Below are 26134 nucleotides of genomic sequence, written 5' to 3' on the forward strand. Positions count from 1 at the left end.
ATAGTAGTTACCTCTAAGGACTCAAAGCACATAGGGAACATATACCTACATACACGCTCTACACAAAGAACTGCGGCAACCATGGGGGAAAAGAGAACAGGAATGAAATAAACAAACATTCCTATATGGAAGAATGGTAAACTAGGAAACTCTCACTGGCCAAAAATCAACTTGGAAAGCTAGCAAATGTGGTTTGGTGTCTGCACCCACCCCCCCAAAACAAAAAAATTTGCTGAGACATTCATATAAAAATAGTTCTCATTTGCTGAATATCTGAGAAGGCTGACTCATCAATCGTTTCTGAAATTAAACATTAGCACCTTCAGAATACATTTCAAGACTAAGAACGGCCCCTTTCTACCTAACGCAAAGACTATTAAAGTTGGACATGATCTGGGAAAGGTTTACTGCTGCTTAATATGCACGCTCTTCAAATCTCAGACAAAATAACAATATACCCACAAAGGAATCAGAAAGATGTAAGATATCAAACTGTTTGCAAGCACCTTCAAAGGTTTCATTTATATGTAAATAATTTTATGGAAATAATCACTATCATCTTCTGATAAATGAAGTCCTCAAAGTATCTTTGCTGGGCAACAATTTAGTTTAATTTGAGTCACTTCATGTGTCATTCATTTTTAAAAACTATGCTGTAATACTCCATGCTATCCTGTGCAAAAAAAGACCTTAAGCATCTGATCCTCTTGGTTTGTATGAAAATAAATAAAAGGCTAGAGAAACTAATGACTGATCCAAAAATAGCAATTAATTGATGACAGAACTGGGATTAGAGCCCCAATCTCCTGTCCTTGTTCACTGTTCTCTCTATACTACACTATTTCAATTTTCTTCATGTTTTCCTTTGTACCAGATCTAACTTTCCCCCCCAGCTTAATGTAGTGATTTAAACTGTACTAATGGTGAGAGGTCAAACCAATATTAACTAATCCAAAACTTCATTTTGTGAGAACTCTCCCCTTATCCTCATAACAGGTTAACTTTGACCAAGGCCTAAGTCCTATGGCAAAGCATTTTTCAAACTCTGTTCCTCAGAGAGACTCTACAGGATCTGAGCTTTATAAAAATATTTTTTAAATATTTTACACTAATCTTAAAACTATTAAAAAATTCAAAAATATTATAGGCCAAATATTACTACAATGGATACCACCCTCCACAAAAACTTGCCTACCTTGTTTTTGTGCCAACTTTAGAGTAAAATTTCTCCTGACATCTCTGTATCTCTAGAACTTTTCAAAGTATGTCACTGATTAATACTGCTGTAATTGTATGCCAGTCTTTTAAAAATTCAGTTCTACGTATGTCTGTTCATGTAAAATTCACAAATAAATTAACAACTATAACATAATTAACAACTGAACAAGGTTCAGAACTGACTGGTTTTTATGCCTTCCTCAAGGATTAGTAAGACGTCATATGGCAAGTCTCATTACAGACCACTGTAGCACAGAATGAATTAGAATGCTGTTCTGACTTTATAAAATTATTATATGGAATGTGAGCAGTTTGGTGGTATTAACTTTGAAAACAAGTTTATTACAAGTGATAATCAACTTTCCTTATTTAATTTTCAGATGACCCACACTTTTGTATCTTATATGCTCAGAGCTGTGTCTTTATCAAATTCAGAATGCTCATCAGTTGATCCAACCAATAGTTCAAGCTATTGTGCCAGCCGATATAACGCATGCCGACATGCCCCGTATGCCAGCCAGCATTTGTTTCCAAAGCACTGCCATCTTTATAGTTCAGTGTCCATTTTTACAATCTTTCAAATATTTTACTGTGTTTCTCCTATCATTTTATAAGAATGGAAAATGAAAATACAAAAGTCTACTAGTAACATTAATTCAACCGAAACAATAATGGGCATCATAAGGTAATCTAAATGAAGAAAACTTAAGACACTAAGTAGACGCAGCTAGCTTAAAAATAAAGGAAATGCTGAGAACAACAGTTAAAAGATCGTATCAAAAGCTGAAGTATAGGTGTGCCAATTATGGATTTACTCACTCTCACTTCTAAACTCATCCTTTTTGCCTTTTCTTGGAAATGGATATGGGCTCTTTAAGTATTTTTCCTTGGTCAGCTGGCACAACGTTAAGTTTTGTCAGTAGAGTGGGGGCAGGAGAGTCATCTCAGGACACAGTGGGTGTCTTTGCTTCCTCCCTCATGAACTGAGGGGTGTTTTTGTTTCCTAGTTCAGGTATCCTTGCCCAAAAGACTCCCTCAGCACATGTAGCTTTCTCCAGCTCTCAGTTTCTACAGTACAGATGCTTCTCTAGCATCCTACTCCTAGAGTATACACGGCTCCCCCAAAGCCCAGCTGATGTATGCATGCAAGCAGCTTCTCTAGCACCAAGTTCCTACATCAGAATGTATATTACTTGTGGGTACTTTTTTTAGTCTCTTCACATTTAGTAGGCCTTTTCAAACTAATGAATGACTTGAACCCTTCTTGAGCGCAGAAATTTTTTCTTTTCTTTTTTTAAATTTCTTCTCTATTTCTTCTCGTATCTTTCTAGACTTATTAGGTAGAGGTGCTGGGCTACTGTATCACGTTGTACTTTGCACAAGATCCCACTGAGGAGGAAAAGCTGAAATCCAGCCTGAGTCCCACTTACCAAGTCCTGCATCCTGATTAAAAACCATCACTTTCTCACTAAGCCATGTGTTGTGAAAATGAGCAAGTGGACCTTCTGGATCAAGGCTAACCTCCACGTCTCAAATTTTAACTATTTTCCTTATCTTTTTCCTTTTGTTCTAGATTTCAGATCACTTGCTATGTGTATGTATGTAATTACTGAAAAAAAACAGATGTGTATGTACATAACTATAGAAAAATTACCATTTTTGTGGGAGCTTCATCGTAAGTCTAGTATCTTGGGCCTAGGCCCAAAAGAATAGATTGTTTTATGACCTGGGGGCCTCAGGATTTTTTAAAGCTCCCCAACTAATTTGAATGTGCAGACAAGATTGGGATCTACTGCTGTCAGTTAATGGTACTCAAGCTTTTTTGCTCAACTATTCCCTAAAATAATTTTGAAAATCTATGCATATTCTTACCATTTTTAAGTTGGCAAGCAAAATTTTTCATAGCTTATAATGATTATAAAACTTGTATTTTCCGGTGTACTCTAAATATTGTCATTTTAAATAAAGCTATTATGTTTGTTCTTTCAACAGTACCAACAGAATAAAAACATCATCTATTTTTTAAAAGTACAGCTTCTTCCCATACAGTCAAAAATTTATATTATTCTTGCTTTTCCTTAAACTTTCCCGACAGAATTTTAACTAATGTAGTAATTCTTTTATGCTGCAGGGTCTTTTATATTTCACTCTATATGACCTCTCTGGAAAAAAGTATAAATTAAACTTTTTTGGCTTTGATCAAGAAAGTTAAAAAATTTCTTTTGGATGCTATTAGAAGTACACTATTGACCAAAACAATATAAACATATTATGCACTTTGACAGATAATGATTAAATATGGAGCAAAATGGTATTAATAGTGATTCTCAAAGATATGGGCAGGATTTTTTCTGTTTTTTACAATTATTTCATGTATATACAGATGAATATCACTGTTAGAATAAAAATGAGATTCAGCATCAAGTCTATATCTGTTTTTATAAATGTATGCATTGAAAACCTTGCTTATACAAATACATGGGAACAGAAGGAATTTCTGCTAGTACTATTTATTTTTTGACTACCTTCTGAATTATACGTCAAAAAATCACATAGGGCTTCCGTGGTGGCGCAGTGATTGACAGTCCGCCTGCCGATGCAGGGGACACGGGTTTGTGCCCCGGTCTGGGACGATCCCACATGCCGGGAGCGGCTGGGCCGGTGAGCCATGGCCGCTGAGCCTGCGCATTGGAGCCTGTGCTCCGCAACGGGAGAGACCACAACAGTGAGAGGCCCGCGTACCGCAAAAAAAAAAAAAAAAAAAAAATCACATAATGAGCTATCATTAAAAATTACTTTTTATGATCTACCAACAGACAAGTTGATTACGTCTTCCTTCTGTTTCCTTTAAAAAGAAAGAATTGAGGACACCCCTGGTGGTCCAGTGGTTAATACTCCGTGCTTCCAATGCAAGAGGCACAGGCTCAATCCCTGGTTGGGGAACTGGGATCCCACATGCCGTGTGGTGTGGCCAAAAAAATAAATAAAAAAGAACTTGAGAGCCACCTATTTTACAAGAGGATTTTTGTTTTTCCAGTCATTCACTTTCTCGATTTCAATACCAACTTTTGTAACAGTCCTTTGGCACTCTGAAGATTTTTACACTCCATGGAATAGATGAGAGGCATGCCTCTTTTGCAATCATGAAATAGGATATGGGACAGCTAGAAGTCTTCAAAGTGCAGGCAAATCACCTGGAGTTCTTGTTAAAAATGCAGATTATGACTCAGTAGGTCTGGGGTGGGTCTGAGATTCTGCATTTCTAACAAGCAACTAGTAAAGGCATTCCTGCTGGTAAGTGGGCCACACTTTTGAGTAGCAAGGGCCTAAACCACAGGCAAGTTCTCAGGCTGATCAATTTTTAAGAGAGAATATACAATAACAATAGATCAGGAAATCGAATCCTTTAAAACTATTTTTACCTATGTATCCCTTGGAAAGTGTACATGAACTCCCTGGGGTAAGCATGCCCCAATGTGAAGACTGCTGCTCAAAATTAAATACTAAAAATGGAAATTATTGGCTCTTAAGAATGTTTAAAAAGGGCTCCCCTGGTGGCGCAGTGGTTGAGAGTCTGCCTGCCGATGCAGGGGACACGGGTTCGTGTCCCGGTCCGGGAAGATCCCACATGCCGCGGAGCGGCTGGGCCCGTGAGCCATGGCCGCTGAGCCGGCGCGTCCGGAGCCTGTGCTCCGCAACGGGAGAGGCCACAACAGTGAGAGGCCCGCGTACCGCAAAAAAAAAAAAAAAAAGAAAAAGAATGTTAAAAAAAATTTTTTTTAGTTTAATTGAAGTATAGTTGATTTACAATGTTGTGTTTAATTTCTGCTGTAAAGTAACTCAGTTATACATATATATATTCTTTTTCATATTCTCTTCCATTATGGTTTATCACAGGATACTGAATATAGTTCCCTGTGCTATACAGTAGGACCTTGTTGTTTATCAAGTGTTTAAATTTTTAAATTTTAAACCACTGACTTTAGTCACATCACTTTTCCACTTAAAATTATTTGATGGCTCCTCACTTTCCAAAAAATAAAATTCAAACTCACTAACATGGGGTTAAGATCCTTTAATTTGTGTTTATAAACGAACAAGCAAATCACATGCACTCACACACAACCTCTACTTTTTTTGTTGTTGTTTAAATGTATTAATTTGTTAAAATAAAATAAAATTTAAAACTTTGGGCAATGTCCAGAGAAAAGCCATTAAAAAATAGAAATCAACACAATTACTACATCCCAAAGATAATCACTGTTAAGACTTTAGTAAATTTCTTTGCAGTTTTTTCTATATGCATAAGCATACAAAAGGGGGTGGGTGTGTGTGTTTAAAGGTAAATCAGAGCAACCCATTTAATAAGGCATTGTGTTTTTTTTGATCTGTGGGTCTTTTACATGCTATTATATCTGGAAGATTTTCTCTACATAATTAAAAAATATTCTAAAACTTACTTCTTTTTTTTTTCTTGCGGTACGCGGGCCTCTCACTGTTGTGGCCTCTCTCGTTGCAGAGCACAGGCTCCGGACGCCCAGGCTCAGCGGCCATGGCTCACAGGCCTACCCGCTCCACAGCATGTGGGATCTTCCCGGACCAGGGCACGAACCCGTGTCCCCTGCATCGGCAGGCGGACTCTCAACCACTGTGCCACCAATGAAGCCCTAAAACTTACTTTTTAATAGCAGCCTAATAGCCCATCATAATTCAAGGACATCTCAAAAACATCGTTCTACTAAATCTAGTAAATCTAATGGCAATAGTAACATTTCTATCAATAGTATTAGATACTTGCTAGAGGATTAATTTGCAATTCATGCATCACATTTTGGATAAATATAAACATAATCACTGCCCTGGAAAAGCAGGTTAGAATACCGTAAAAAATTCATAATATCTTACTAAATTTCCTCAAAAGAATAAAATAAAATTCAAAGAGTTCTGTTTTCATTACACTTAAATTTCTGCAATAGGGAGCGGCAAATCTCCTAAATGTACATTGATAAGTTAATGCTTATTTCTCCTAATATGCAAAATCATAAAGTATAAATAAATAGAGGGGAAGAGTTCACTGTCAAATAATGGGTAGGATAACTGTTAGCTGTTCAGAGGGGAACAGAATATAGCAAGTGACTTTGGAACACCATCAGCCAAGCCACCTTCAGTAAACAGTATCTTTTGTAACTGTATGTATGAAACAAACCTGAATAAAAAGAAAAAGATTTACTTAAAGTACTACAAACTGGTGATTCTGGAGAGAAATATGGGCAGGGACACCAGTCCACATATATAATATATAAGGAAGAAGTACCTGACCAATGATCCAGCCTGTATCAACTGCCCTGTATACTGTCTGGGAAAAGTCTACCTCCAAGCATCTTCCTGGTTCTGATATGCTCACTAACTCAACAAATGCCAAATGTTAACCCAATTTCCCAAATAGTTGTTGAATATGCACAAGGGTAAAGATAAATTCCTGCGTTCAAGAAACACGAAGAATGGTGAAATAAATTAGATCTGTACACAAAGGAAATCATAGCTCATTTACCTCTTCCAAGAAGTCTCTCCTCAAGCCCATGCCAACAGCAGAAGTTCCATTCTCTGAATCTCACCTCTAATTTCTGTAGCATTTACTGCTTTTATCACTCACCTGAACTTAGCTTTTCCTACCTTCTATTGTCCTATTATAGGTACAGATAGTTCATCACCAGAAATTCTCTCTCATAACTTCAAATAGGCTTGGCTATTATTCAGGAGTTAGACGCACCCAATAATTTGTTTATGGCACAGATAGCCAAAAATGTGAAAAGCCATAATTGTGACTCAAATACCACAATGTAGCAATAAAAATAAAAAACAAAGTTTTCTTTAACCTGTCACCCATAGTAGCATTTTAGGTTGTAGAAAATGGAGATGATAGATGTCAAGACTTAAACTTTCAGACCTAGATATGTGAATTTTCTAATCATCTAAAATTCTAAATTCTAGAAGAAACTATTCTGTCATACTTGAAGTTATTTTCAGCTCTTTTAAAATCTATGCCTCAGTTTGTTTAAGGAAAGAATTCATAAACAAGTTTCATAAATATCTTCCAGTCAATACTTCACATGTTAACTATATAAATTTTAGAAAAAAATATACCAACTTTCAACTAACATCCCCACCATGAACTACTTACCAAAGTATGTGTGAATGTATGTATGTCTCCATGTAAGTATGTACACTGATAGGCAGGTAAATAACTTAAAAGATGAAGACATGGAGCCAGTCCATATACATGCATTCTGAACAAAAATAAAAGAAGATAAAAGACTAGCTCAACTGTCACAGAAAGTTCTCAAAGTAAAAGACTTGAAGTCAAGTGATTTGCTATCTAATTCCAGGTGGTCACTTTCCTTACAGGGCTTCAATTCATATGCACTAATCAGTTTGATACTACCTCAATAACAGAGGGGGGGGGGGAAATCAACCAAGAACAGCCTGACAGTTCCTTAAACAGTTAAACATAGAATTACTATATGACCCAGAAATTCCACTCCTAGGCATTTACCCAAAAGATATGAAAACATACAACCACACAAAAAACTTGTACACAAATGTTTACAGCAGCCAAAAAAGGGGATACAACCTAGATGCCCATCTACTAATGAATGGGTAAAAATGTGGTATACCCATATAATAGAATATTACCTGCCATAAAAAGGATGTAGTATTGCTAAATGCTACAACATAAATAACCTTAAAAACACTATGCTAAATGAAAGGAGCCAATCACAAAGATTACATATTCTATGACTTCATTTATACGAAATGTCCAGAATCTATAGAGACAGAAAGTAAATCAGTGGTTGCTCAGGGATAAGAAAGTAAGCAGATCATAACAAAGGGTATAGTTTCTTTTTGAGATTATGAAAACGTTCTAAAATTGACTGCAGTGATGGTTGCACATATCCATGAACATACTAAAAACCACTGAACTACACTTTTTAAGTAGCTGAATGCATGGGATGCAAATTACCAAACCAAAAACATTACTATGTTAAAAAGTCAACTAACTTTTTATATTACTTTTCCTATTTTCTATTAAATACTTATATTTAAGGAATTGGAGGAAATGATCCTTATCCTAAAATTAATCAAAATATTGGCAATATACTCTAAAACTATTAAAAGCTATTAGCCAAATCAGATTCTGTAATAAACTAAGCTTTAAAGTTCTCGTGGTCTCATTAGAAAAACTGCCCATAATAATATAAATAACCTTAATAATAAAAACTTTTTAAAATAGCAAGATAGATAAGAAGCTTTCTCTTCCAAGTTCTTCCAAATGCAATATCCTCACCCCAAGATAACCAATTTCACTTAAAATATTCTCTGAAATTGCTAAAAACTATGAAAACCATGAAAGTTTATAGCACGGATTTAAAACTTATTATTAAAACTAAATATTTTAATATTTTTAACATGGCCAGTATATGACTCCATCTAACCCAAAAACAAAACTCTATTAAAAGAAGAAAAGTAGTCTAAATGCTTAATTAACTCATGTATGCATTTAATAAACACTATGCTGGACTACAATGATGAGGGGGGAAATTTTCATAGTCCTTATGGAGCTTGTGGTCTAGCTGGGGGGGACAGCTATTAAGCAAACAATTATACAAATAAATTCATAATTATAAACTATATAAAGTGATATATGAGAAGGGTATATATTTGTATGAAAGCATTTAACTGTAGGGGTGGGGAAGGGGTGCCAGACTTCTTTGGTGGGACAGGGGTAAGTCAGACTTTGCTGTGAGTGACATTCTAGCTGATAGCTGAAGAATAAGTAGGAATTAGGTTTTAGGGCTCTTCTGATCAAACTACTTAGATCAAAAGGGAAGAAAGGGGACAATGAGAGGAAGGGGAAAGGGGACATACTCAAGGATGCTTAAAATAACTTAACATTTCTATTTATACAAAACAACATGCCTTAACAAGTACATAGGTGATAACTATTATAAATACCAGTCATATTGAAGAAATATAAGGATATTTAAAAAGTATTAAATACTAACAGTATTTACAAACCAAAAAATTTACATTACACCCAAGTATCTTCCTTCTGAACAATGCCTTCACATAAATATTCCCATGCAAGTTCTAAAAAAAAAAAAAGGTAAATAATATAAAAATCACATTATAGGAAGGGAAAATAACTATATACTATGACAAAGATAAAACTCTCAATTTCTGGACCTCATAAACAAGTCTCAAAAGAGAATTATGAATCATCAATAAAACCAAGAATAAATCAAATTTTAGTCAGTTAGTATTTAAAACAATTGCTAACAAATAATGTTATTCATAGTCCCTAATTTTTCCCATCAGATATTAGGAATAAGCAGTTAAGGTGTCAAAAGGCAAAATGAAGGAAAATACTGCGCAAAAAAATCTGGGGCCCAAGTGTTAGGATAGTACATTAACATAACCATGAGGAATTCATAAGCCTAGAAAATATAAGTCTATTTCATAAGAACTAAACACAGAAAGATTTCTGCGTTTTCTGCAATTTGACAGAATAGCCTGCAGCAGACCAACACATTACCTCTTACAACTAGAAAAGCTGTTTAAAATAGAAAAAAAAAGTTCTTAAGGTATCAGAGACTTTCTGAGGCAGTAAGGATTTGAGATGCCAAAGAACTTGTTAAAGGGAGCCCCACATTCTGGGCAGCTTTCCCTCTCAGGACGTTCCACCTATTTCTTTAATGGCACAGGAAAGGAGCTGAGAAGCCAGGAAAAAAAAGCTACTAAAGGTCAGAAAAGTCAGCAGAGCTTTTAGCAATTTCAAGGGGGTAGCGGGACAAAACTTGGTAACTGGGTCTTGCCATGACATCCAAGACCTGAGGGGTTAAGATCCTATAGAAAAGGTAGGTACAGAAGAACAAACCTGACACTGCATACTGATTTTCCTCTTAAAGCATCTGTCGATTCTTAAACTGCAAAAAGCAAGAGGCTAAAAAGCCAGCAGTAAGCAACTGAAAGCAAGGAGCTCCTCCTTTTAGGAGTCTCATGCTGCTGGAAAGGCAAAAATAGGAGAGGCCCTAGAAACACCTAGTCTCTCAGTTGGGTTCCCTGGAGGGCTACCAAAGTTGTGCAAACTAGACGTTCACAAAACCCAAAACTCGGCCTCAAGTCAGCTCAGTTCCTGACTATTGAGGTGATCTGCCTCTATTTTATCTGCCTGCCAGAAGATGGGTGAATCCTCTCTAGAGAAATGCTACAACATTAGGCAACTAACTGTAATTTGTAATTGTATCTAAAATTCTAAATATAATGTGTGGTATTCAGAAAAAGTTACTCCCCAAAATAATGGTAATAGTGATAATAATAATAATTATTATTACCAGACACACCAAGATAAAATGTGTGATAAAAGACAAGAGAAATAGACCTACAAGAGATCCAGATATTGCAGTTTTCAGACACAGACTTTTTATTAGCAGCTTGATTGATGTCACAATGTGGAGATTTTCACTAGAGAATTAGAATCTATTTTTAAAAAGAGAGAGAGAAAATCAAATGAAAAGTCTAGCACTAAAAAAATAGTTGAACCCAAGAATAAAAAAGATGGGATTAAAAGCTGACTGGACATACCAGAATAGGCAATCAGTGAACTGGAACACAGGCAAGTAAAGCCTATCCAGAATGAAATAAGGAGAGGAAAAAAAGGACAAAAAAAGACAGAAAAAAGCATAAAGGACATATGGGACAGGACAAAAGGTAGAGAATGGATTTAATTGAAGTCAGAGAGGAAAGAAGAAAAAGAAGGGTGTAGAAAGAATATTTGAAGACTATCAAAATTTTTTCAGAACTGATGGGAGTCATGCTATAAATTCGAGAGGTGCCAGAAATCCCAAACAGAGTAAATACAAAGAAAACCATTCTTAGGTGCTAATAGCTACATCTCTAAAATCAAAATCTAGAAAATCTCTCATAATTCCAAAGATGACTTCTGAATGACTGATATATAGCAAAGTCAGATCACCACAAACAGCTGAAATGCATCTTATCAATGGCAGAACATCACACAGTCCCTGTATCAGTCTCAAAGAAAGTTAATGCAAATAGAGCTATCTGCCTATCTTCCAAAAAAAAAAAAAGAAGAAAAAGAAAAATTAAACATAATACTAAACCTCCCAACATATGATCAAGATAAAAAGTATTTCTACACAGAAGGAAAGTGATAATACTCAGAGAAGAATCATAACTTGGTAAAGTTCACAAAGATCCAATCCTAGGAGCCAGCTCCACAGATTCAATCTCTAGTCCTAGACCCACCTCAAGCTCTTCCTCTATCCCGGGTATCTTTATTTTCCTAAAGTTCTAATATCATCAGACTGAAAATATCAGTCTTAGAACTTTCACTGGCCAGTAAGGTTCCCAAGCCAGGCCAGTACTAACCTTAGTTTAGGGAAAGGGAAAAAAGGGAAGGAAAGAAACAGAATGACAGTCTCCAGTCTCCAGGGCGTTGAATACCTCCAACTAGTGAAACTAGTGACTCACAACTTCTGGGTTTCAGATGTCTTTGGGATTGTAAAAATCCTCAAATTCATATGCATAGTAATCACTGCCTATACACCAAATAAATAATAAATCTCACAAATGTGTTCTATTTTTCAAATGTATGTGATTAATAAAATAAAAATCCATTTAAAATCTAAAATGGGGGGGAGGAAAAGAAATGATAAGGAACAATGTCACTTTTGAATTATGTAAGCACTCTCCAGACATCTCTAAGGACCTATCTGACCAAAACCACATTCTTAATCCCGAATTACTAAGGATAATACCAAAGTAAACCCAGGGTACATAGAAACAGAGTTCCCTACACAGACAGTAGGAAAATAAATTGATACCTTTAATCCAACAATTCAGCATCTTAGAACTCATCATAAATGAGTTCAAGATTTGTTTGTGTAAGGCAGAATGTCTCATTACTAATGAGACATTAGTATACTTGTCAAATTATATCACTTTTACTCCATGTTGTTCTAATGGCCGAAGAACAGCAAAAACAAAACAAACCCAGAAAGACTAAATGTCCCAAAATAGGGGGCCGATTAAATAAAATGCCATAAAATCATTATATGGATTATAATGTATCCAGAACAAATGATAATATAGAAAAATATTTAATAACATGAGGAAATATTTATCATATATTAAGAAGGAAAAAGAATACAGAACAGCAAACAGGACAATATCAAATTGGAAAATAGATATAGACACAACAGAATATCTGGAATGATATATATCACAGGCTGATTAGTTATCTTTTGGTGGTGGGATTAAGGGTAATTTAAATTTTGCTTCTGTGGGTCTATATTTTGCAAATATTCCTCAAGTAACTTAGGGTGGGGTTTTTTTGGCAATTAGAAAAAATATATATTCACTTTTAAATGTGGAATTTTACAATAGTTGAAATAGGTTCACCTCCTAACCTACTTGTCAAATTATATCACTTTTACTCTGAACCATGAATCACATATTCACAAAGGTACAGTTTTAATTAATGTCTGATTTTAAGTAATAAAGTAGACTAACAGGAAAAAGGTAAACACTTAAAAATGCATCCAATTTTACTATCTAAACTAATGAAGTCTTTCACTAACATGTAAACAAAAGAAGGATCATTCTACAACAATAAAATTACCTAATGTGTAAATATACTTTCAAAGGTCCTCCCAATTTTTATATTAATACATTAAAACCTTAAAGGTCGAGATAAAATATATCTAAATATCTTTCCCTCTCTCCATTCTCACCTTATAGCACTTTTTATCTGTATTCCCAATTAGGAACATATTACAGCCATGTAAAATACTGAAGCAGCAATATTCTTCTTTGATAACAGAAGTCAGGAGGTCCAAGATCAGAGTCCTATCTCCTACCCTTTCAACTCTTAGACCTGGACAATTTAACTTACCTCTCTGAACCTCAGTTTCCCTAGCTGTAAAAGTGAATGATAATATTTATCACAGAGTTTTTATAAATATGAAATCAAAAGAACACAATCTAAGTCCTAAGCATAGTGCCTGACAAATAGAAGGTACTCAAGCGGTGGTTGTTACTAGAGGCACACGCAAGAGTTTTTAAGTCCGAGAACTTGCCAAGCCTCCTGAAAACTAAATGACCTTGGGTAAGTTACTTAACCTATATGGACCTCAGTTTCCTCGTATACAAAATAGATACAATACCTATCTTGTAGGTTTGTTGTAAGGATTAGGTAAAACTATATACAAAAATCATCTTGCACACAGTAGGTGCTCCATAAATTGTAGTTAGTATCACTATTAGCTAGAGCAATAAACATTTGAGTATAGAGATTAGCAGTTTAAAAAATATTTTTACATATAAGACTGCATGTAATTCTAAGAATTAATCATCATTTACATAGACACATCTCTCTTAATTCCCAAATTAATTGTAAACTTCAGAAAAAAGTAAAATACAAGCAAACTTTTTTAACCACACTGAAAAATAAAAGGCCACTTCATTAGTTTCAAAATAGAAATGTGTTATCTATAACTTGATCTGCTTTAACATTTTTAAAGTCCAAATAAATCTAAAAGGGTTAGAAGGGAAAATGTTCTTTTCTGACTTTGAGAGAAGGAAAATGTTTTTTAAGTCTGCAGGAGAAAAAAATAGAGATCCGAATTTTTCTTTTTTTCATGACTTCATGTCTTTCACAACTAAAATGTAAGTGCCTTTAACACAAGAACTCTTTCAAATCTCTGAATTCTTGTCTCCACCTTTGTGCAGAAGCAGATCAGCTCTACAGTTAAGACCACAGAATCTGGAGTCAGACTACCTGGGTTCAAATCCTGATTCCATCCAGCAGTGTGACCTGAGGCAAGTTTTAACATCTCCCTGTCTCTTCAGCTGGAAAATGAAGATTACTCATATAATTGTTTTGAGAATTAAATGAGATAATACACTTAAGTGTTCATAAGAGAGCCTAGCAAATGGAAGGCACATTATAAATGTTTCCCATTGTTGTTACTGCTTTATTATTATCCCCTCAAAATGCCTTGATCAGTGACTTGTAATCAATAAATATTTGCTATTCTGTAGACAATTTCAACAAAAGGCTTTACTTAAAATTACACCTGTTTATGAAGTACTTTAAGGACTTCCCTGGTGGCGCAGTGGTTAAGAATCCGCCTGCCAATGCTGGGGACACTGGTTTGATCCCTGGTCCTGGAAGATCCCACATGCTGTGGAGCAACTAGGCCCTTGTGCCACAACTACTGAAGCCCGCATGCCTTGAGCCTGTGCTCCACAGCAAGAGAAGCCACCGCAATGAGAAGCCCGCGCACCGCAAAGAAGCATAGCCCCCGCTCGGCTCAACTAGAGAAAGCCCGCGCGCAGCAACAAAGAGCCAAATGCAGCCAAAAATAAATTTAAAAAAAAAAAAAAAAGTACTTTAACATGACTGTCACTGCCAGTAAAGATAGAGCAATTGCTGTTAGGATTTTAGGGCAAAAGTAAGTAAAGTCAATCCCTTTCTCACACTTCCTATTATACAAAGTTATAACATCCTCACTTGCTAATAGAAGTTCAGTGCCATCCTTACTTGCAATTAGAAGTCCAGGCATGGCACACACCAATCCAGCAGACACAAAACTCTCAAACTCAAGCTCCATAATACTCAACTATACTCCTTCAAAGAAAAAGTTCAGATTACTCCTCTATTATAATAGTTTAGTGCTTTAAAATAAAAACTATACTGGATAAGTCAACAGAATATTATAAAGACTAAAAACACTGTATATGAAAGTGTTTGAGAGTTAAATATGCACTAAATGCTAGTTTACAAATATATTTGAGAAAACCGTAACAACAGATTTCTCCTATTTCAAACGGCTGCCTTCTAACTCCAAAACTAGAATGCTGCCCACTTCAAATCTAGCGCCAGGATAATGAGACATAAGTCAAAGTAAAGCTGCCTCTTTATTCCTGTCCTGCCCCTATGTTCATCAGAACCTTTTTTTTTTTTTTTTAGATTCCATATATATGTGTTAGCATATGGTATTTGTTTTTCTCTTTCTGACTTACTCCACTCTGTATGACAGACTCTAGGTCCATCCACCTCACTACAAATAACTCAATTTCGTTTCTTTTTATGGCCAAGTAATATTCCACTGTATATATGTGCCACATCTTCTTTATCCATTCATCTGTCAATGGAGGACACTGGGAGGCGGAAGGGTAAGCTGGGACGAAGTGAGAGAGTAGCACTGACACATATACACTACCAAATGTAAAATAGATAGCTAGTGGGAAGCAGCCACATAGCACAGGGAGATCAGTTCGGTGCTTTGTGACCACCTAGAGGGGTGGGATAGGGAGGGTGGGAGGGAGACGCAAGAGGGAGGAGATATGGGGATACATGTATACATATAGCTGATTCAGTTTGTTATACAGCAGAAACTAACACAACATTGTAAAGCAATTATATTCCGATAAAGATGTTAAAAAAAAAAAGTAAAGTCGCCATCCCACTAAATCATTTCCTGCCTGAAATGTACTTTTTCTTTTTTATTCATAACTCGGATGGGACTTGTGATATCCAAGTCTCACCCCTACGACAGAAATTTAAGAAGTGAAACCCTGGAAGTAGTCTAACTTAAGACCAGGAAAATATCTCCAGAGTTATTAGATCAAACAATGCCCTTCCAGTTCCCAACTATCTGTGATCCTAACCTGGGTATAGAAAAATTCTGATTACCTTCAGACTCAATTTGTTAAGCCCTGAAAATCAGAAGTCAAGTACCTAGGGCCACATTTCAACTCCAGCTGAGGGCTAGAATGTTTACCTGGTTCACTCTCACATTAAAAGCTGGATGCCAGCATCAATCAGGGACACAGCCATACAGCAGCCATCAACAGGCCACACAGGCCAGATTAGGTCACAGGTCACCTGGCACCCCTCACTGAACCACATCCTACTGAAGGCCTGATTGCCAACCCTTGACCTGGAGAATAGGACAATGGGCCGGCAGTCAAGAGAGTTAGATTCTCCTAGTCACAGCTCCAATTTTAGATTTGACTGATTTGACCAGAGAAATCAAATTGGAGAAAATGTGAAGACTTTTTGAAATATAAGTGGAAGACTTTTGAGTATGCGTCACATATCTAGTCACTTTGTTCAGTAACAAAAATATATTATTTGTAACTTGTTTTGTTCATAAAATCATTCCTGGACTTGTAAAATGACGGTCCGGGGGACAGCTAGCACTTTTTTTCAGGGTCTGCACAGATCTTAAAACTTTACTAAGCCATCTCTATCAGTATGCAAAAGCGGAGTTCGATCTGCTCCTTCTCTCAGACATAAGCAAATACTGAATGAAAGTACTGTCAGCATTTCAGAAGCAATCTGCTACAGAAAAACGCACGGTTTTTCTGTAACGCACTGGAACTCTTTTCAACACCTAAATTGGGGATCCAGACCAAACGAGTGTTGGAAGTCAAATTCATTAAAGTCATACTTTTCTGTCTATATCTGAGTTTCTGGGCTGGGAAACTGGTCTGGGTCTACGTAAATCCATGCTCTGAGCCATCATACAGAGGAACTCCTCTGTAATGTCCCTCCTGCCCACTCTCTTTTTCAGAACTACCAGCCGGAAAAGATACCCTCCGCAAATCCTACAACGTCTCCCCACTTGCACAGATAGGTTCCACAACTCTTCAGCCGTCGGTGACTTTTACCACTCCCCTGGACCTAATCGCTTTTAATGACCACCACCCCCTCCCCCAGGAACAGTCACTCTTCTCAGCTTTACACTTTGTCCCGGCAGCAATCGACTTAACCGTCCCCCGTCTCCCACTACCTAGGACGCCCTTAGACATCCTCACCATTTTGCCCGCCGTCCGGTCCCGAAAGCCCCAACTCCTGCTCCACCTTCATGAGCCGCCCGCCCCCAAGCCCTTCTCAACCCCCAAACCCGGCCGCCGCATCACCTGGCTCCCCGTTGTCCTACGCGCCTCGGCCCCGCCACACACCTTACCCTTCCACCCTTCCATCTCGCACTCTGGATCCTAACCCCTCCCGGAGGCGGGGGCGGGCAACGCTCTCGGCTGCTGGACTGAGACTCCGGAGGCCGCGCGTCCCCCTCACCAGGCCCCGCCTGGGCCTCTCGACGCGGTTGCCCTCCACAGCCCCCCTGGCCCAGCCGTGCTTACGCCGAGGAGTAGGGCAGCCCGAGCCCAGGTCCAAGCACTTACTCAGGAAGGTAGGTGGAGGAGAAAGAGCTCCACTTGTGTAGCGCGTAGGGCAGAAGCCGGCACTCGGGCGTCGCAGAGACAGCCCCGCCAGCCGCCATCTTGTCAGCACCGTAGCGCCCGCCGCCGACCGCCAGCCGCGCCGGGAGAGGGAGGGGCGGGGCCTGCTTTTAAAGGAGCCGCGGCCCGCCTGGGCCGTCAGCTCTCCCGGTCTCGCGTCGTTACCCCTGCGTGAAGCGATAAGTCGCGCGCGGGTCGGCGATTCACTCTGGGGGTCTCCGCCGCTGAGCCCTCCTGAAAGACTGACTGGCGGAAACTGGGACTGGAGTGTGAGCATCTGAGGGGCTCTCCAGTGGGGCTTGGAGAGGAATGTCTCAAATGACTTTTCTTGAAAGCTGAGGTAAGGGGAAAGCCAAAAACATTATGAAAAAAATAAATTGTAGTTATGGGACAGGAAGGGAAAATGAGAAGAAGTTGGAGAAGGGACGCCTTTGAGACTTTGGAAACCACTGCTCTCTCCAGTTTCTAAATTCTGTAAGGAAACAGCATTGAAGGGAATTGCAGTGGAATAGCTAATGGCCTTTCCTTCTGGAGTTGTCCTGGTTTTAAACGTCTTGTGTCCCCCCCCCCCCACCGTTCCAGAGTCACATGGAGACAGGAAAAGGAAATGCTTGTGTGTCCTCTCATCCTGTTCAGTTTTCAGTCTGGGATGCCCTTCGTTGTAAGCATTTGTTGAGAGCTCTCTCATACCCATCTCGCGCGATTGGTTTGCTCAGGAATGACATTCACCCACAGACCAGAAAAATCCTAAAGGAGTTGGGAAGCTGGGTGTCGTCATTCTTACAGCTGGTAAATCTACCTATTTTTAACCAACAGATATTTAGCCCCCAAATTCTGAAAGAGCAAGAGACAGAGAGTTTCAGGTTTCCCTGGTGGCGCAGTGGTTGAGAGTCTGCCTGCTAGTGCAGGGGACACGGGTTCGAGCCCTGGTCTGGGAGGATCCCACATGCCGCGGAGCATCTAGGCCCGTGAGCCGCAACTACTGAGCCTGCGCGTCTGGAGCCTGTGCTCCGCAACAAGAGAGGCCGCGATAGTGAGGGGCCTGCGCACCGCGATGAAGAGTGGCCCCCGCTTGCCACAACTAGAGAAAGCCCTCGCACAGAAACGAAGACCCAACACAGCCAAAAATAAATAAATAAACAAATGTGGGGTTTAAAAAAAGAAAAAAGAATATTATTTAAAAAAAAAAAGAGATAGTTTCAAGAAAATGACCACAGAGGGAATAACAGCCCATGTGCTCTGAATGCTATATGGGCATCATACCAGCTCCTTATCTAAAAATGAACACTTGCTCTAAATATCTAGCAGCTTTAGATAATGTTCCCATCAAATACCTGTAGGTCAGCGTTGTGCATGTTTATTCCTTGGCTTAGCCACTGCATTACCAAAGTACCCTTCTCTCACTGTCTAAGTGGTTCTACCCCTGGAAGCCTGCACAGCATCTTCATCTCCACCTGACCAACGGAAAAACTCAAGCAAAGGGTTTTTTAGTGAATGACCAAGTGAGTTGAAACACTTCAGTACTATAATTGTATTCTTTTCCCATTATAATCATTAACCTGCCCAAACTTCCTCAAATCCTTTCCTGACTTCCTGTTTCCACAGAGAAAAACTTAGTAGTAGCCTCCACTAGCATATCAGATGGAGAATGCCAAATAGAAAGGCCACAATATGTTAGCCTTTAAAATCACATGTGCTTTGTGTGTTGCAGCATACTGGGAAAGTATTTGTTCCTTGAGGGAATGCTATAATCCCAGCAATGAAGTTAGGAGTCCAGAGACAGTGAAGAGGCCAGAGAAGGTTGATTAGTTCCAAAGATGATTAGTGGTTAGTTGGGGGGGAAAGAGATACTTTTAAGGGGAAAAGATTAAGATGGTGACTCAGTTCAATTAGTTTGGGGCTCCAAATTTGCTAATTATACCTCTTACCCGAATGTAAGTGAGTCCTTGTTCTTTTCCAGACACAGAGTTATGGTCCCTGAGTGATCTTTTTTAAAAAAACACATAAGTCAGTTCTTCCTAAGATGACTCTCTCAGACTTTCAGTGACTTTCTATTCCCTTTGGGTAACACTGAAAGTCCTTAGCATAGGCCTTTCATATCCTGCCTTGATTAACTCTCTAGCTTTTCTCTTCTCTTTCTCCTCTGCACTCCCTACTCCAGGCACACTAAACTAACACACTGAATTGGCTCCTGTAAATTCTGTGCTCTCTCTGGTCTCCAGGGCTTAGTATAAACCAAGCCAGGAATACTCTCCCCCATTCTTCACCTGGCTAACTTCTGCTTGTTTTTCAGATTATTTCATTCTGGAAAATCAGTCCTCATCACCTATTTCGGGGTTAGGTGCCTTTTTTTTTACATTTTGTCACCCTGAGTTTCCTTCCTTATCTTAGCAAACATCACAATATATGTTTTTTAATTTTTTTTTTTTTTTTTAGATTTTATTTATTTTTGGCTGCATTGGGTCTGTTGCTGCGTGCAGGCTTTCTCCAGTTGCGGCCATTGGGGGCTATTCTTTGTTGCGGTGCGTGGGCTTCTCCTCGCGGTGGCTTCTCCTGTTGCGGAACACGGGCTCTAGGTGCATGGGCTTCAGTAGCTGCAACACGCGTGCTCAGTATTTGTGGCTCGCAGGCTCTAGAGCACAGGCTCAGTAGTTGTGGCTCGCGGGCTCTGGAGCACAGGCTCAGTGGTTGTGGCTCACGGGCTCTAGAGCACAGGCTCAGTAGTTGTGGCTCGCGGGCTCTGGAGCACAGGCTCAGTGGTTGTGGCTCACGGGCTCTAAAGCACAGGCTCAGTAGTTGTGGCTCGTGGGCTCTAGAGCGCAGGCTCAGTAGTTGTGGTGCATGGGCTTAGTTGCTCCGCAGCATTTGGGATCTTCCCAGACCAGGGCTTAAACCCGTGTCCCCTGCATTGGCAGGCAGATTCTTAACCACTGTGCCACCAGGGAAGTCCCACAATATATTTTTATTTCCTCTTTTTTTCTCATTCTCTCTCCCTAAACTGTAACTCCCATGAAGGTAGGAGTCATGCATATCTTGTTCACAGTTGTATCCTTAGTCCTTTTAGAGTGTCTTGCATATGGTGGATGTTCAATAAGTATTTACTGAAGAATGAATTAATTGTGCTAAAAGAGTACTTGGGTTGCAAAGGAAAAAAAATGCCAGAACTTCTCAGACTACAAAAATGTATCCCTGAGGTATGATTGCCACAGAGAATGTAAAGACCCCGGAAAGCGTGGCTTTCCTGCAGCACAGATTTTACAAATGGTAAAATAATTTAAAGCATTCGTATGTTAACATAAATACAGATAGATATGTTAACATACAAATGCTTTAAATTCGTAGATATATTATGATACTGAACCCCAAATTTGTATAAATGTTAAGATAAAATAGAAGACTAAAGAAATTTTAAAATCTTCAGGAGTCTGCCGTACCTCAGATCTCCTACAGGTACACATTTACCTCCACTGCCTCTGGGGCATTGCGTTCGTCTATGGGGTTTATTGTAAGGATACATGGGGAAGGTCTGGAGACTGTCAGCAGCCATTTAATCTCTCTAGTTCCCCTACATTACTATATTGATGGCCTCATGGAGAACTGGACAATGGATCATCATTTTTCAGGGATCAACAGCTCTAGTAATCCAGTTATCTTGTCATCTAAAAGAAACCGTCTTTTACTCTCTGATGATGTCTCAACATGCTTCTCATAGTAAACACTTCCCAGAGAGAGTAACTGATTATATTCGGTTTGTCCCCATTCACTATCTTTTCCTGCAATAAAAGATTTATTGAGAGGCTGTGATATGCCAGGCCCTGTTCTGGATGCTAGGGAGGCAGGGACAAACAGAAAAGCCAGACAAGGGCCCTGCTTTCAGGGAGCTTACATTCTGGCAGGGCAACATATAATAAATATAATAAGTCAACTAGATAATTTTAGTCTGTGCATTTTAGGTGCTAGGAAGAGACTACACTGGAGTAATATTGGATGGTAAAGGAAAGTGTCTCTAAGAAGGTAATATTTGCGCCTGTGCAGTGAAAAAGTGCCAACCATGCAAAGGCTGGACAAAAAACATTCTGGGAAGAGAGAATAAGCAAGTGCAATGGGCCTGAGGCAGGGAAGGGGTTGTTAAAGAAAAGAAAGAAGAGAGTGCGGTGGGAGCGTAGTGATGAAGAGAGAGACTGGAGTCAGAACAAGTAGGGCCCTAACAGTCATGGTAAGGAGTCGTGACATGGAAATGTGAAGGGGAGACTTGTGCGAGGATTCAAGCTAAGGAGTAGCGTGATCCATTTTACATTTTGTAAAGATCACTCTGCAAAACAGAAAATGGGTTGCAGAGAGGTAAGAGTGGAAGGGATGAGACTCTACAGGAGGTTAAGCAAGGCAAGAAATGATGGTGGCTTGTACTAACAGGAGATGGAGAGGAATGGTTGAATTGGGCTGTATTTGGAAGTAAAGTCAGCTAGACTTGCTGATGAGGGAGGGAAGGCAGGAGGAAACGGAAAGAATTAAGGATAACTCTTGGGTTTTGTGTTTGCACCACTGAGTAGCTAGTGATGCTTTTATTAAAAGGAGAAGATTTGGGGTTAGAACAGTTTTGAGGTAGAAGAAATCAAGAATTCCGACTTCAATGTGGTATATAGGGGATACCTAATAGACATCCAGGTGGATTGTCAAGCATCTGATATGGGGATCTATATTGGTCAGAGACTTAAATCAAACCACCTCATAGGCATTTGACCTTCTTCATATATAACCAATCAGTGCTTTTCTTTTTTTTTTTGGCTTAAGCACTGATTCCTGGGCCAATCAGTTTTCCTCTAAACAGCAGAGTCAGCGTAGCTCTGGGTATGGCAGCTCTAGAAAGAAGAAACCATCTGTGGCAGCCTTCTGCAGAAGGGGATCAAGGGGTACAGAACAGTCTAGGGAAAGAAACCCAGAGTATACTCAAAAATCTTGTTTGCAGTCCCAGTTCTGATACTTTTCTAGCTATGAGACCTTGGGAAAGTCACTTAACTTCTCAGCGTCTCATTTTCTACAGCTGTAAAGTGGTTTTAATAAAATCTGTCTACTTCACAGTGGGGTTTTGAAGATCAAGTGAAGGAAGAGGGCCTAGCTCGTCTGCTCTAAGTTCTCATTTAGCTCTCACAAAAACTCTGAGAGAGAAATATTATTATTCCCTTTTTCACAAATGAGAAAAATAAGACTCAGAATGGTTAAATAATTGTTTGTTATCTTTGTTTTATCCCTCCAGATACATGGGAGGGAAGAGCATGAGGTTGGGGTATCCCTTCCTCAGACTCCCTGCCTGTATACACAGTGGGCTGACTGGCTCTTTCAACCAAAGGTCACAAGTCCTCCCAAGTGGCCTCTCCACACTACTCTCTCTGGTTCTGGGTTCCAGTAACCACTCCCTTCCCTGCTCCCTGTGGTTTCCCAGTATGTTCTCATATCTTTAGAAATAGTCCCTTTATTAAACCTCTCAAATTGCCCAATTTGAGAATGCCATCTGTTTCCAGCTGGGACCCTAACTGTTACAGTAACTTATCCAAGGCAGTATAGCTAGTCAGTAACAGAGCCAGAATCTCTCCGTTTCAAAAGCCCATCCTGTTGGATTGCATCCCATTCCTCTCAGGTGGGAAGAGACTTAGTAAACTGCAAAGTGCTATTCAAATATAAGATATGGTCAAACAATAGTTAAAAAGCAAAGCAAATCCAGCCGATTTTATTTATTTCCAGGCAAAGGAACATACCAATTGACTGCGGGAGAAATGAAGGTGTTTTTAATTTTTAGGAAGGGGTATCATGGCGTGTTACACTAATTAAAGATTAAACAAATACTCTAAATAGGCTGGAATATATCCACAGCTTTGTATATGATTGCTTAAAACAAGCCCCATACTTCATTGGTCAGGAAAAAAAGTCCTCAGGTAGGTCCTGTAAGGGTCTTGCCTTAGCTCATTCAAAGGATCATACAAAGTTCATGGTTTCTTTAACAACTTACAGCTGGTTAGGAGAGTTGAAGCACAACGCAGTACTCAATGTGCTATGTCCTAGGCAAGTTCTGCTGTAAAAAGAATTTCCCTTCACAATATTATTATGCAACAGATGAAGAAACTAATATCCAAATATGTCCGATGTCACATCTAAGGTCATTTGTACAACTGGGCTGTTTGCAGATCTGAATCTAGAACCTAAGTACCTAATTCTCAGTCACTTTTTCCCGTAACGTAATTAATGGAAACTTTTTAGGTCTATACCTACATCATTCTTCTTTAAATCCTCTATAACTAGCACATAGTAAATACTCCAGAAATATTTCCTGAATTGAATCTCTTAGTTCCTCCTGAATTTCTTCTCACTCACTGTCTTAGTCAGTTTAGGCTGTTTTAACAAAAATACCATAGACTGGGTGGCTTAAACCACACACATTTCTTTCTCACAGTTCTGGAGGCTGGGAAGTCCAAGATCAAGACATCAGTAGATTTGGTATCTGGTGAGGGCCCTCTTCCTTGTTTGTAGACAGCCAGCTTGTACTTTCACCCCTGGACCCCAAAATGCATGTCCTCACAGAAAAAATACATACAAAATACATACATACTAACCCTAACCCATTCCATCCCAGCAGCCCCAAATGTCTTAACTTATTCCAGCATCAACTCTGAAGTCTAGTCTCATCTAAATCAGATATGAGTGAGACTCATTCTGAGGCAAAATTCCTCTCTAGCTATGAACCTGTGAAACCAAACAGACTAGGATAGACATTCCCATTTCGAAAGGGAGAAAGAGGAAAGAAGGAAGGAATAATGAGTCCCAAGCAAGTCTAAAACCTAGCAAAGGAAACTCCATGAGATCTTAAGGCTAGAGAATAATCCCTTTGGCATTATGCTCTGCCTTCTGGACGCCCCTGGAGTAGTCCTGCCCCAGGAGCTCTGCCAGGCCAGAGACACACCCACCCAGGGCTCTGCCAGGCGGTGGTCACACCTTGTAGGCTCCAGGTAGCCTCACTCCCAAGACTTTGGTTGGAAGCTGTCTGGCCTGTTGAAACTGAGGTGATTCCTCCCCACACACCTCACCTTTTGAAACCCTGATTTCTGAGTTGCCTTCAGGGTCATTCTTTCCTTGTCTTGAAGAATAGCTTATGTGCCAACTGAATAGCTCTATGTAAAATCCAAGAAGTCCGTCAGTCATGCTTTCTCATTTTTAGTAGTATGGACAGGCTGAGAATTTTCCAAATCTTTAAGTTCTGGTTTCTTTTTGCTCAACAGTTCCATCATCAATTCATTTCTCTCTTCTTACATTTTGCTATGCAAGCAGTCAGGAGGAACCAAACAGCTCCTTCAACACTTTGCTTAGGAATCTCCTCAGCTAGATATACAGTTTCATCACTTGCAAGTTCTTACCTTCCACAAAATGCTAGAACATGAACATAATTCAGCCAAGTTTTCAACACTTTATAACAAGAATCATCTTGCCTCCAGTTTCCAATAACATGTTCCTCTTTTCTGTCTGAGACCAAAATGGCCTTTACTGTCCATATTTCTACCAACATTCTGTTCATGGTTATTTTTATTTTCTGAGAAGATGGAAGCAGTCTCTCCAGCTCTCCTCTTTCTGAGATCTCACCAGAATTGCCTCTAGGAGTCCCTTCATAGCAATACGGACTTTGTCTAGCAGGCACCTCAGAAAGCTTCCGCCTCTGCCCGTTACCCAGTTCCAAGGCTGCTTCCATAGTTTTAGGTGTTTGTTACAGCAGCACCGCCACTCCTACATACCAATTTGTGTCTTAGTCAACTTGGGCCGCTCTAACAAAAATATCATAAACTGGGCAGTTTAAACAACAGACATTTATTCCTCACACTATTCCTCAGGTGAACACTGAGACTAGCTTCAGGTATGAAGCTCTGGCCTGTCTTCCCCCAGAAGGTGGCAGCAGCAGCCTCAGCTTGCTAGAGAAATCAGAATTCATCCTTTTGCCTGTTGGCATCCAAACCTAGAAATTCCTGGTTCCAGAGACCACTTTATCCTTCCCTTGGTTTGCTGAGCTTGGTTGAAGCCAGGGCACAGGGAGTGCAGGAACTGGCAATGAATCCTCTCATAAGTGCCTAGTTTTTTTGTAAACACTTTGGTCTGGGCTGTGACCTTGAAGCGTGTGTGAAGGAGGACCCGGAAGTCTCTGGTCAGGGAAAAGAGCTTCAGAAAGAAACAAATAGTAACTTAAACACTTACATCCACACAGGCATAAATCCAGAGGACTCCAGCTCACAGTTTGGTGCCACACAAAGAATACAGATTCTAGACCCGGCCTCCCAGCTAACAGCAACTGACCTTGTCATTGAATCTGTCAGAGCTGCAATTTCCTCTTCCACCAAATGTGGACTAGATGATCTTTAAGCACCTGCTAGTTTTTAAATTATGAGTTAGTATACTTTCATTTTTTGGATTAAGTATGGTTGGGCCTTCACCCTTTCAGAGTTTTAAAAATCCCAGACACAACAAAGCACTACTGGTTCCAAGTTAATCCCAGGTGAGCACAGATCCTGGCAAACACTGCCAGCTGCCTAGGCGGTGGGCAGGAATCCCA

The 26134-nt window shown here is 39.3% G+C and overlaps 1 protein-coding gene and 1 long non-coding RNA gene across 5 annotated transcripts in view; one reads left to right on the forward strand and one right to left on the reverse strand.

Moving 5' to 3' along the window:
* MKLN1 (muskelin 1) overlaps positions 1-26134 on the reverse strand; it is a 357649-nt gene that overhangs the window by 167442 nt on the left and 164073 nt on the right. For 2 of the 4 annotated variants that reach the window (XM_060305304.1, XM_030853834.2), the window contains exon 1: positions 17494-17612. The exons of 1 other annotated variant lie outside the window; for it this stretch is intronic. In XM_060305304.1, coding sequence (XP_060161287.1) covers positions 17494-17591 — 98 coding nt within the window. In that variant the 5' untranslated portion in view covers positions 17592-17612. Of the gene's footprint in view, positions 1-9311; positions 9367-17493; positions 17828-26134 lie in introns of those variants that run through there. One more of the 4 variants, XM_060305305.1, reaches the window with a different exon arrangement.
* LOC115851683 (uncharacterized) overlaps positions 17694-26134 on the forward strand; it is a 59436-nt gene continuing 50995 nt past the window's right edge. The window contains exon 1 of the long non-coding RNA XR_009565264.1: positions 17694-17890. This is a non-coding gene — a long non-coding RNA (uncharacterized lncRNA). The remainder of the gene's footprint in view (positions 17891-26134) is intronic.

This window comes from Globicephala melas, chromosome 9 (genome assembly GCF_963455315.2).
Source record: "Globicephala melas chromosome 9, mGloMel1.2, whole genome shotgun sequence".
NCBI lineage: Eukaryota > Metazoa > Chordata > Mammalia > Artiodactyla > Delphinidae > Globicephala > Globicephala melas.